This window comes from Scaptodrosophila lebanonensis, unplaced genomic scaffold (genome assembly GCF_003285725.1).
Source record: "Scaptodrosophila lebanonensis strain 11010-0011.00,11010-0021.00 unplaced genomic scaffold, SlebRS2 tig00000024-arrow-pilon, whole genome shotgun sequence".
NCBI lineage: Eukaryota > Metazoa > Arthropoda > Insecta > Diptera > Drosophilidae > Scaptodrosophila > Scaptodrosophila lebanonensis.
In genome coordinates, this window is record NW_022060538.1 from 22,679,493 (window position 1) to 22,692,004 (window position 12,512).

General features: G+C 39.9%; 5 protein-coding genes across 6 annotated transcripts; 1 reads left to right on the forward strand and 4 right to left on the reverse strand.

Moving 5' to 3' along the window:
* Positions 1–1,212: 1,212 nt before the first annotated feature.
* Positions 1,213–4,733, reverse strand: LOC115620402 (microprocessor complex subunit DGCR8). Of its 2 annotated transcripts, XM_030513619.1 has the most exons (6): positions 4,507–4,733; positions 4,071–4,369; positions 3,476–3,670; positions 2,430–3,415; positions 1,973–2,227; positions 1,213–1,916 (listed from the first exon to the last, which is right to left on the reverse strand). In XM_030513619.1, exons 2-6 carry the CDS (start codon positions 4,345–4,347, stop codon positions 1,629–1,631), a joined length of 2,001 nt encoding a protein of 666 aa, XP_030369479.1. In that variant the 5' UTR covers positions 4,348–4,369; positions 4,507–4,733; the 3' UTR covers positions 1,213–1,628. The 2 variants fall into 2 exon arrangements, with proteins under 2 accessions (XP_030369479.1, XP_030369478.1); XM_030513618.1 differs by having other exon boundaries at positions 4,071–4,733.
* Positions 4,734–5,191: 458 nt separating this feature from the next.
* Positions 5,192–6,247, reverse strand: LOC115620431. The gene is made up of 2 exons (XM_030513659.1): positions 5,727–6,247; positions 5,192–5,659 (listed from the first exon to the last, which is right to left on the reverse strand). Exons 1-2 carry the CDS (start codon positions 6,233–6,235, stop codon positions 5,296–5,298), a joined length of 873 nt encoding a protein of 290 aa, XP_030369519.1. The 5' UTR covers positions 6,236–6,247; the 3' UTR covers positions 5,192–5,295.
* Positions 6,248–6,602: 355 nt separating this feature from the next.
* Positions 6,603–8,337, reverse strand: LOC115620423. The gene is made up of 3 exons (XM_030513649.1): positions 7,993–8,337; positions 7,266–7,887; positions 6,603–7,199 (listed from the first exon to the last, which is right to left on the reverse strand). Exons 1-3 carry the CDS (start codon positions 8,057–8,059, stop codon positions 6,833–6,835), a joined length of 1,056 nt encoding a protein of 351 aa, XP_030369509.1. The 5' UTR covers positions 8,060–8,337; the 3' UTR covers positions 6,603–6,832.
* A 1,524-nt stretch (positions 8,338–9,861) lies between these two features.
* LOC115621426 (transcription factor Ouib) lies at positions 9,862–11,444 on the reverse strand. Its single transcript, XM_030515078.1, has 4 exons — positions 11,287–11,444; positions 10,353–11,143; positions 10,172–10,282; positions 9,862–10,117 (listed from the first exon to the last, which is right to left on the reverse strand). Exons 1-4 carry the CDS (start codon positions 11,401–11,403, stop codon positions 9,979–9,981), a joined length of 1,158 nt encoding a protein of 385 aa, XP_030370938.1. The 5' UTR covers positions 11,404–11,444; the 3' UTR covers positions 9,862–9,978.
* A 96-nt stretch (positions 11,445–11,540) lies between these two features.
* LOC115621374 (N-acetyltransferase 9-like protein) lies at positions 11,541–12,351 on the forward strand. Its single transcript, XM_030515001.1, has one exon. The coding sequence runs from the start codon at positions 11,550–11,552 to the stop codon at positions 12,147–12,149; it is 600 nt and encodes a 199-aa protein (XP_030370861.1). The 5' UTR covers positions 11,541–11,549; the 3' UTR covers positions 12,150–12,351.
* Positions 12,352–12,512: the final 161 nt, after the last annotated feature.

Genomic DNA, 12,512 nt, shown 5'->3' on the forward strand with positions numbered 1-12,512 from the left:
TTGACTGACACTTGCACTTGGCGCTCTAATGCGCTCCTCTCACCTTCTGCGTTGATTTCGCTGCCGATGATGCTGTGTTGTCCAAAGTCCAAAAGCGTTTTATATAATTTACATACTATTTATGAGTCGGGATTTGCCAAAGATGTGAGTATGTTTTTCGAACGGAACCCGTCAACGCCGAACATGCGTGCAATTCTAATGTATGTATAATTTGATATATTTACGTATGTATGGGACACGACAACAGCCGCTGCCACTGCCGCCGCCGCTGTTGCCGCAGCAGCCACGACGATGCTGCTACTTTGATGTGTACCCGTTTTTTCGCAGGCGAGACCTATTTTTTTTACGAGTACCGTTGACTTTTAACCGAAAAAACTAAATTACAGTGCAACGCGTGTCTCTGTCGTCTGTCGTTTTTGGATAAAGTAATCGCGTTTGTCTCACGCATACATTCTCACACACGAGCCAACAACAATAAAGCACAGCACTCGGTGCAGGACATTGCACATTTCAACAATTGTTACTTTTTTCTTTGGGTGCAAACAATTGTGTATTTTGTGTGATTTAATTAAATCGCAGTTCACAGTACAACGGCAGCAGCCTCCTTTTTCACTCGCGGCGCAACGAACAAGTACTGAAGAAAATAGCAAGGAGATGCTTAAACGAAGCTGCAAATTTTCGGCGAAATCACGTACAGCAGCCAATTGGCCGCAATCAGTGACAGCGACTGGTTATGCGCTCTCGTTGATGCGCAATGGCAGTGCTACCAATCGCGGCGAATTCAGTTACGTGGGTGGACGTTTCTGAATGGTGTGCGCGCGTGTGTATGTGTGTCTGCAGGAACGCTCGACGGAATGCAATAAAAAACGAAGCGTTAGAACAAAATGAAAATGTAGCATAATTTATGGCTGCATCTTCCTTTAAAATAATTACACGCATATAAGCAAATTGTTACATTTTAAATATTTATGTCAACTTACCTGCTCTCACGAACTGCTTGGCAAATATTTCATTACTCTTTTGTATTTAATGTGTTTTATAATTTTTGATGGGTCAACAATAACGGCGGATCGAGCGCTGTAATATCGGGTTGTTCCTGAAATGATGTTTCTTGTTTGCAGGGTCTTTTTTGATTTAATTGATATACTTATAAATACCACAATAAAAAATGACATTGTTAAATGTAAAATTCACCATTTCTTTTTTTTTAATTTTACGCTTTATTAAAATGCAAATTGAACAATATCGAGATATAACTATATTTTCAGCCTATTACAATTAAGGTTAATTAAACATCGTTGATTCCTTCAATCACATGGAAATCACAAACTCTGGGCCTTTGTTTCAAGTTAATTGCAATATCTCACAATTAAATACTACGCGTTCAATAAAACTTGTAACCGTTTTTGCGAATATAAATCGGGATTGTTAGCAATCTTCTATGTAAATGTAAATGGCTGCGAAGTAGAGAACTACGTCGTTGTGCATGGATAATACAATTGTCATATTCTCAAGCATCTTGTGGGAACTATTTAATAATTTGTCATGCAATTTGGAAACCGAAATTTAAAAGAGCTTCTGCTACCCGATATTCATTTGAGTAACTCCGACGATGCCAGCAGCTGCGATTATAACTCTACGTTATTTAAATTGGAGCCCGACGATGTTGGCAGATCGACATCATTGGGTGGTACAAAGGTGCCCCTTGTCTGAACACTTTCGTGTTTGGCGGACAGCTTTAGCATCTCAGACTTTAGCTTTTCGAGAATGGCGTAATTTGGCTGATTCACAGCTGCCTTGCTTTGCAGGACCGTAATCTCCTGCTCTTCCAGTTTCTTCTCCTTGAAAGTCTTGATCGAATTGTTGCCATACAGGCGCAGAAGTGAGCCCCAAGTTTGAATATGTGGATGCAGTATCTGCGAAAACCGGCGCCTATCAGTATTATTCAATGATAAAATAAAGCCCAACTTACCTGTAGAATGGCCTGCGATGCCAGCTGCTTACCCTCACGCTTATTCTTGCACACCACTTTGGCCGTATGTCGACCCACTGTCATTGTGAACTCATTTTTTTTATTTGCCGTGCGATTTATCTCCTGCGTGATCTGCACATCGCTACCATAGTTGCGCTGCAAGCATGTCAACAAAATGGCGTTTGGTGATGGCTCGGTTGTCTTGTTGCAGAATTCAGTAACCCGCGGATCCTCAATGCGTATGTCATCAAAAACCTGCCAATAAGCGATTGTAATTAGATAAGTAAATTAGAAGAAAAGTTATTCTCAACAATGTAAATTTTGTGAAAATAGCCGAGAAATTGAATTAATTTTTTTTTTAAGAATATTTGCAGAGACATAGAGTCTAAAAAAGACTAGAGATATACTTGGAAATGTTCAAAAATAATAACAGGTTTTCGTAAATAATTGTGCTTACCGATAGATCGCTCTGTGTCTTTTTTGTGTTACTGGTCTTTTGGTCCTTGTTGTTGCCAGTGATCTTATCTTTTACATCAGGTATCAATATTTCAAGAGTCTCACGCGCTGCCTCCGACTTAGCCTGTTTCTTACTGGTTCCATAGCCAGTGCCGTACTTGAGGTCATTAACCGTTACAGTAGCAGAGTAAGGTGTGGCTGCATTCTGAAGTTCCTTGAACTCATACGTTGGCTGAGTCTTCAATGCATGCTGTACGTATTCATGCAGAATGCAAACGAAACTTTTTCCATTTGGATTCATAATCCATTCCTTACGGGCACGTGGATTGCTGACGCCCTCACCTCCAGCTGCCAGTATAGGAAACTTTATGAGCTTGGTGCCATCGGGCAGTGTAGGACGTTGTATGTTTTTGATATGCTTGCGGTTTTTGGTGAACTTGCGCCGTGCATTCCAGCTTCGAAAGCGCAGCACGCGAATCACCTTGAACTTAAACAGCTTCTGGCAGTATGTGTTCAGCTGTTCTGGTGTTACAGACTCCTTCTGTGTGTTCTCATTGACAGTCACAATTTTGGCTTCGGGCATTAGTTTCTTTATCTCTGCTTTGCGTTCCGCTGGGCCTTCTTTCTCTGCTTCTTTGTCGTTATCTTTCTCTTTGTCTGCCACGTCCATGGGCTCGCTAGAATTCGTTGTATGTGCAACGGGACAGACGAGCTGATTTTGGAGCTGCTCATTTGGCTGATTTGTCGGGTTGACCTCAACTGGCTGGTTTTCAACCTCAGCTTCCTCATCCAAAGCGCGGCGGTAATTTAGGCAAGGTATGGCGCCCAAAGGCACGGCGTGCTTCCGGGCACTACCAGTACCCAGAAAGTAGGGGCGGGAGGCGCAACAAACTCGCGTTTTCCGATGCAAAAAGAGTGGCATGCCGCTGTTATGTGTGACCTGAACCCAGCCTTCGGGAAGCACTTCAAAGTGGTTATGGCGTTTTTCTGTAAAATGGAGAACCATTTACTACTACTCTGTTTGGGCACCAAAATGTAACCTGGTACCTTCCAAAACGGTCTTGTAACGCTCCTCATACTTTGGTCTCTTTGATTCACGCAATTCATCGGGCAGTTTCTCATCCAGCAGATTCTCAATTTCCTCATCATCGAATTCGGATGAATCGTAATCATCTTGGTCGCCACCGACGGCCTCCTCGTCATCAGCGCAAGTTTCGCCATTTTGTTTCTCGCTGTTTTCATCTGCCATGCAAAGATATACAAAGACGTTTTAGATAAATCAGTTCGCTTATGTTAGCACACAATTCCACCTGCTTTTTGTTTTAAATTCTCACTTAGCTCTAGCCTTAGGATTGGAATCATGCGCATATTGAAAGCCACTTAGGGTTTTTTTCACTCTTTGATTTAAAATAGACGTGCACCAAGTGCAATGTGCACAATTTGAAGTCACCGCAGCATATGTGTGCATTACACATCAAAAGAATCTCTTGTTTAATTTTGTACTATACTACGGTTTTTATTTTATCAGCCTCCAAAGTGTGTTATTTGCACAACGATAAGCTGCCCCAAGATCCAGAGATAAGGGCGTAGAAACTGACGTATTATTTAAACTAGAGAAAATGTGTACGATGCTACCGCTCACCTGACTCATCCTCCTCACTTCCGGAGCCGATCTCATCGAGCACCTGGAACTGACGAAGCTGCTGATCGATGGGCTCGCATTGCTCCTCCACGTCTCTTGTGTGACGCATTTCCTCGATAGCACTTAGCGAGAATCCTGCCACTTTAAGCTCGCGTTCATCGTCTTCCAATCGTGGGCGCTTACGCTCATTTACAATTGGCGTCGTTGTCGGCGCATCATCAGTTGTTCTGATTTCTTCCGATGCCCCACTGGCCAGTATTTCATTATTATCGGACATGTTATTGTTTATTGAACTTAAACTAATAGAGTAGAGTTCTAGTTTCTTAAAGCTGCTACTGGTTGTCTCGCCAATAACCAATACTAATGGCATCCAACAATTTAGAATTGATTTTTCATTGGAATCGCCGCATTATTGGTTAATGCTAGAAAACCTAACCTTTTAACTGAGCGTGTGTGCGTTCGTCCGTCGAGCTGTTGATCGTTGGGCTATTTAAAGTTTTTAACTTTCAGAATTTCTAATGTGTGTATTCATTTAAGTTTATATTGCACTTCACACATTTGCAGAAGCATGAGGCATGCAGTGAAATAATTGTAGTACTTTTTTCCGGTTGCGTTAGCGGCTTTCGCCATGGATTCTGTTGCATAAAAAGTTCAGAACAAAACACCAAAGCAAAAGTTGCTACGCGTGCTCAAGGGCAGACAAATTCCCATTTATGCAATAGCAGTTTGAATAATGTATGAATGCGCTTAAAGTAATAAAAAATATCCTTCAAGAAAACCAATACTTTACTACGAATACACACGCTGCGATTACGGGTGTAACAGCTGTTTCGACTGTGAGTCGAACAAGTACTTCAACGTATCGATACTTGATTATCAAGTTCAAAGCAAATACGAGTACTACGGATGATAGAGCTGAAGCCCAAACGTCCGTAATGTTTAAATGCTTTTTCAGGATTCTTGCAACTAATATTGCAAATGGAGAACGATGGGCAGGGGAGACACACCAATAAAATGTTCTTCAGCCATCATGCTTTTCAAATGCCCTTTTTGTCTGCTCGTTGTAGCGCCATTACAAGGTACCCACAACGCTTCAAACCATCGCATACATTATAAATACATTTTCATTATGTTATTAAAAATGTATTTCCAATGTTAAAAATGCGGTGAACCTTTTCAGCACGTGCTATTCATTATATACTATTATTACTATTAAGGTACCTCATCACTTCTTAACCTTCAAGTCTTTCGCTCTCTGACGCAGTGTCCTCGGACTAGGTAACGGAAATTTCTTCTCCTGCAAAAGCCTGTATCCTTTAGGGCTCTCAGTATAAAGGGTATATGAATTTGCAATATCTTCTGCCGACCAGCACTGCCTTCGTCCGCCTTGCATTAAGTTTTTGAATTGTCCTTCCGTAAATATTTCCCGGAGCCGCGCCTCCATGTTTTGACTGATGTCCTGTGCTTTTTCAAGTTCAACTTTCAGTTTGAAACATTCGGCATCCTTCTTTCGCAGTTGATTGTCACACCGCAACTGCTGTTTCCGAAGCTTCTCCTCTAATTGCATATTTGTAAGTTGTAGAGTTGCACTTGAATAAAATAAAGAAAACCAAATTAATAGTTAGACAGTAAATAGTTGGATACGATCAAGCTTACATCTCCATCTTTAGCTTTTCAATTTTTACATGCGCATTGCCGCTTATACTTTCATCAGCACACTTGTTGAGTTGCACTGCACTGAGGTCAACTTCCATGGAAATACTGGAGTTTCCGCATTTAATCGCATTTTCGCATGAGATAGGTTCATGTTTTACCATTTCAGAAGAACTCATCCCTTCATTGAGAATTTGAAGGTCTGGTTTGATGTCTGCAGATGTGCTTAATTGCTCTTCCTTTAAAGCCATATTTTTACAAACAGACGTGCAGAGGTCCACGGCAATATTGTTAACTACTTTTCTAGCATTTGTACATTCATTAGTATCTGATTTTTCCAAAGTGTAAGGTTCTTTCTTGATGTAAACGTCGAGGTCCCCTATTTCTGTAGATGTGCTTGTTTCCTCCTTAGTTAATGTACCCGTAATGGACTCGTCTCCTTGGATTTCAACATATCTTATACCCTTGGCTCCTCTTTCTACCGGAATGGTAATAGCGCCTTTTTTTAACATCCTCTTGCACTTAAATATGATTCAGTTGCACAAATGAACAGCTGTTCCATTGAGTACAAGTACAAGTACTCCAACACAAGTATCCAGTATCGACACTAGCCTTATTTATCGCAGATAAAACTGGCAAGAAATGTCGGTTCATTTTAATAACTTCACAAGAACTCATGATCAAGCTGATTACAAAAACCAAATTTACATAAACGTCTGATATACCCATTCGGACTTTTTTCAGAACTTTATGCCCATAATCCTAAAGAATCGTCCCGATTATTATTGTTTTTGTTATCGAAATCGGATTATTTGAATATGCACATTATGTGAACTAGATTTTTACTGAGCCCATATAATTAAAAAGTACACAAATAGGTATAGTTTCTTAAAAAGCAGCCGACTTTATACGTTTTTAATTTTCCTCATCCAATTTTAATTTAAAACTATTGAGTTACAACACCGAAGTAAATTAAAGACACAGGACGTGGTGTAAATAGCCATCGTTTGAAATTGTTACAAACAACTGAAAAATAAATGTATATAAAATGATTATCGTCATAATTATATTTGGCATTATTGACTATATCGAGGTGGAAGTGAAAATAGTCACTTTGAATTCATTTTTATGCCTTTAGCCCACCGTCGTAATGTTCTCAGACAGGGTAACGGAAATTTCTTCTCTTGTAAAAGCCTATATCCTTGAGGGCTTTTAGTATAAAGAGCAAATGAGTTTGCGATGTCCTCCGCCGACCAGCACAGCCTTCGTCCACCATGCTTTATCTTTTTCAATTGCCCCTGTGTAACAATTTCTAGAAGCAGTGCCTCCATGTTTCGACTGAAGTACTGTGCTCTTTGAAGTTCAGTCTTTGTTTGAGTATATTCGGCACATTTTTTTCGCAGAAGCTGATCAAACCGTAATTGCTGTTTCCGAAGCCTCTGACTCAGTTTCTTATTGGCAATTTGCAGACTTGTGCTTAAATATAAAGGAGAAAACGTGTCAACATTTAGATAATAACCAACTTTATAAGGTCAAGCTTACTTCTCGATCTTTAGTTTTTCAATTCGCACAAGTGTACTCTCATTTGCACTTTCACCCGCAGACGATCTATCGGACTTCGCATTTCTTTCCTCAACTACAATGATAACATTCGCATTGGGATATTTCACTGCATTTTGCCATGAAAGAGGTTTTCCAATCACAACTTTGGAAGTGTTTAGCTTTTCAGTTTCTAAAGGTTCCATCCCTAAATTGAGAATGCTAACGTCCGGTTTAATGTCTGCAGACGGGCTTGATTGCCACTCGGTTAAAGGCACATTTTCCGTATTAAGCGGTGCCTTTTCAGAGACAGTTGTGTGAAGCTCTCCTGCGCCATTGTCAACTTCGAATGGAGCGCTTATGAACTCCTGCATATCCTTACTATCGCACTCCTCTTTTATACAAATGCCCAGATCTACGCTCTCCATCTCTATATTTTTACAACTGCCCAACATTGTATTTGGGGTATTGCATTCCGGGTTCAAGTCGCAAGATATACTTGCTTCGTCCTCTTTTAATAGAGCCGCGATGAGTTCTTTCCGACGACTCTCTGGAATGCTCCCATCTTGTTTTTCTTTGTAAACGGGTATAGCGCCTTTTTTCAAAAGCCTCCTTCGCTTTATACCTATTAACAGGCAAAACTAATTGTTTATTTCGTTTACTTATGTATGTACATAGTACTTATATGCTTGTACATATGTATGTATGTATAATTATACTATCCGCTCACCCATGGCGCATTGCATACTTCCAATGATGTCTTCGGTACGAAAATGCTCATGACACACTCGGCCCATGGAGCGATGAAAATTTTCGCCAGTACCACAAAATTCTATCCATTTTTAAACAAATCTTTATCGGAGGGGAAATTAAAGAAAGAAGTTTTGTTGTCTCGGCTATCTCTATAAGTATTTTTGCAGTTTTTCACTACACACATCAATGTGGGCCGCATTGTATCAGAATTACCTGGAAACAAAAATACTGACGTCAGAACTGTGCTTTTTGCTAATATGTACGTCACATATTGATATCGCTTGAAAATGTGCGAGTGAGTGCTCTATACATCCACAAATATTTGCTTAATTTCCACTATAACACAAAGAACTAGCAGATGTGGACATCAGGGTTTATTTTTTTACTCTCCATGCGCATTTACGTCACAAATTGCGGTCTCAGGAATACGGCAGAGTAAGTGAGAGAGCGAAATCTTTGTGGTTCTGTTTCGTGTACTCTGTGCACTCAGCTGTTTGAAATGGTTTTTCTTCTAATTGGCAATGCCGAAAAATTCAAAAAATATTTATATTTTCGAACCGTAAATAGTGCTGCTATTGTGGAAATAAATTGTGCAATTTCTGATAAATTAAATAAATTTGTAAAATTTCTGATAAATTATATGAAATATAAGAAATATTATTATATTATTCTCATACCAAGTACTTAATTGATGGCAAATCGAGATTCAAGTTGTGAAATTTCTGATAAATTATATAAAAATAAATTATGAAATTAAAGAAAAAACAAGATAGAACGCTACAGTCGAGCAAGCCCGACAGTAAAATAGCCTGTACTCTCCACAAAAAGGAAAAATTAAAAAAAAAAAAATTTAAAAAAAATTAAATTATTAAAAAAAATTAATGAATTAATTAATTAAAATAATTAATTAAATTAAATTAGAATACATGTTTATGTTCAGTTTAAACAGCATACATTTACATCACGTACCTATGCGTGTTTATATGCGTGTATGTATGCAGCACAAAGTTAAACCAAAGCAGCAACAACAACAACAGCTGCGGGCAGCGCTGCCGACAGAGGCAGCGCATGAGCAGCGATTTTACTTATGGCTATAACTTTCTTCAGAATTGACCTATCATGATGAAATTTGGCACACGGACACATTAGTACTAACTGGATGTACCTACCAAAATTGATTTCAAAATTCCGAGAATTAAGGAAGTTATAAGAAAAAATACGAATTGCGGGGGAGTGGGGGGGTGTATCAGAAAAAATAAACAAACTCGTTCTGCCTAGGGCTTATAGGAACCTTGATACCAATTTTGGTTATCCTAGCTCTTGTACTTACTGAGATCCTTGCGCTCATACAGACAGACGGACAGACGGTCAGACGGACAGACGGACAGACGGACATGGCTATATAGACTCGTCTTCTCATCCTGATCAAGAATATATATACTTTGTGGGGTCTGCCACGCCTCCTTCTGTGTGTTACATACATGCGCACAAAACTAGTATAGCCTTTCACCCTTTGGGTACAGGCTATAATAAAATGTGGTCGCCTTCCTCTGCGATTCTCATACCAAGTACTTGAGTGATGGCAAACGAGAATTAAATTGTGATTTTTCTGATAAATTGAGGAAAAATATTGTGGAAATAAATTGGGAAACTTATGATAAATTAAATTAAAAAATATTGTGGCCGCCCTCCTCTGCGATTCTCATACGAAGTACTTGAGTTATGGCAAACGAGAATTAAATTGTGAAATTTTTGACAAATTAAATAAAAATATTGTTGAATTAATTTTTGAAATTTGTGATATACATACATATGTAGGAATAATGTAGGAATGCTCAAATAGGTGTAATGTTTTTCATAAGCAAGCCCGATCAGTCTCTTTTTTAGCTTTTAATATTAAATTCTTAAGGCTATTAAATCTGTATTACATGCAACATTTAAATTCAACTAATAAGAGTAATCACTAGCTTGAGACTGGAGTCTCAATATCAGTATTAAACACATCCGATTCCACTTTGCCAACATTCTGCTTATGTCCTTTTGAACGGAAATGAGCGACAAGGTGGGTTTTCCGCATAAACGACATACTGCATACTTCACAACTAAGAATAAAACAAAAATTATTATGGATTGCTAGACAATGGATTGGTACCTACTGAAAGGCCCGCACGCCTGTGTGACGCAGCATATGAGCTTTTAGTTTTCCACTCACTGCGAAGGCTTTATCACATTCCGAGCACTTGAACGGCTTGTAGTTTGTGTGACGACTACCAAAAAAATATGCAGATGAGTTATTAAAAATAAAAAATATTATACTATATTTATGCACGTGCGTACTTGCGCTCATGTTGAATACGACCGCTGTAGTGGCTAAATCTCTGGTCACAGTACTGGCATGCGTAGGGTCGATCACAGACATGTAGCATTTCGTGGCGTCTGAGCAAATGGGCGGTATAGAACTTCATGGGGCACAACTTGCAAAAGTAGTTCTTAACTCCACTATGCCGAAGAAGGTGAACCTTGAAATTGCTGGGACAGGAGAAGTGCCTTCCGCACTGTTCGCAAATACAGTCACGTTTTCTGCGTTCACGTTTCAGCGCCACGACCTCCTCCTCTGTGAGCTTGCTCCAGTCGGTGCGCGGCATAACTTTGGTATTATCCGCAAAGTTTACCGATGCATAAACCGTGTTACTGTGCTTCCGAGATTTGCGAATCGCATTCTCATCACTGATTACAGCCGTTTTTGTAGGCATCTCCGAAGGCATGTTTTGCTCTGCTGAAATGGTATCCGATGTTGCCAGTTCCTCTGCTGTACTGAAACACTCATCCACATCATCGTTATGTTCATGGATTTCAGTTTTGTCCCCATCTCCGGGTTGTAGCTCATAAGACATCTCCGCATCGTTAGAAGGAGAATCGTAGGCATCCTCTTCGTAGTCTTCGTTTCCATCCAGCGCTTCAAAGTCCAGCTCGTTCGAATGGAGTTTCAAAAGAGCCTCTGCAACATTGTCACAATTTTGCAAAATTTGCTGGGTTTTGATGATAGTCTCTCGAAACCCTATTGCAAGTCGAAGTGCCACTTCACAAGGACCACAAATGTGTACTGGCGAATCCGCATGATGCAACAACTGTGAACATACAAAATACAATCACAAACTGTTTTAATTTGAATTCGGATGATACTATATGTATATTCCCGTCAAACGTTGACGGCCTGAACGTATTAGCCCCCACTGTCAGTTCGTGACGGCTTGAACGTGCATGCCCTCACCATCAGGCCTGTTAGCGTCTCGATTTGATGCAGCATAATTTTATCGGGTTGTTCGAACAGGTTCCGCCTGTCCCCGCAGTAAATGAATTTTCCGCATGTGCGGCAATGGTCGGACATGTCCGTATTGTTTTGTTGTTAATAGCTGAGCGTTGTTTATAAACTGCTGCTAATCGAAATGGCATTACTGCCAGAAACAGCTGTTGCTAATGCATTGTCTGTAGTTGCCATACCTCTAAAAATAGGCCAACGAGGACTTCTTTGCAATGCGTTTAAATGAGCGCACAAAACTATGTGGAAATAGCGTCATCTTAGTTCCATACGAGGAGAAACATGTATCGAAATACCATGAGTGGATGAGCCGCCCAGAACTCCGCGCACTCACTGCTTCAGAGGCGCTTTCGCTTGAGGAGGAGTACGAGATGCAAAAAAGCTGGCGCAACGATGATGATAAACTAACCTTTATTGTCCTCTGCGCTAAATCCTACGCACGGAACGGCGATGAAATCGCTTCCATGGTGGGTGACACCAATCTTTTCATGCACTTCGACGAGGAGAGTCAGCAAAATGTGGGCGAAGCTGAGATTATGATCGCAGAGAGCGAGGCGCGTGGCAAAGGCTATGGGCGCGAGGCCATGCTGCTGATGCTTAAATACGCACAGACACACCTAAAGCTGGACAAATTCGAAGCAAAGATTGACATGGATAACAAAATCTCTTTGGGAATGTTTGAGAGCTTTCAATTTGTAGAAGTGCGACGGGTTGCGGTGTTTCACGAGATAACCCTGGAACGAGATTTAACGCCAGAATGGATTGTGTGGCTGGACGAGCAAGTGGAGCTTAGGCCAGAAAGCTATGAATCGTAATACCCTGAATAATGAATTAAGTATTAATTTCCCATATTCGGATTCATCCCTTTTTGTACTTCCTACGTTTAAAATCTAGCTTTGAGGAATTCATCGCACTTTTAAGCAGTTATGTTGATTCTTTACGATTAAAATACTTACTTTATTTGGAAAATACAGAAGTTGGTAAAAAATAAAGCTAAATTTTAAGTATTTTTAAGTACATAATGTGCTTATTTGAAAAGGCAAACAATGCTCATGGATATATGTATGTATGTATATCCTTTTTAAATAATTAAAATTTTTCAAAACCTAGAGTAAAAGCTAAGAAACGCGTAAGGAGATAATGCAACAGAAACAAAGAATCAAGTTTTGGGATGGACT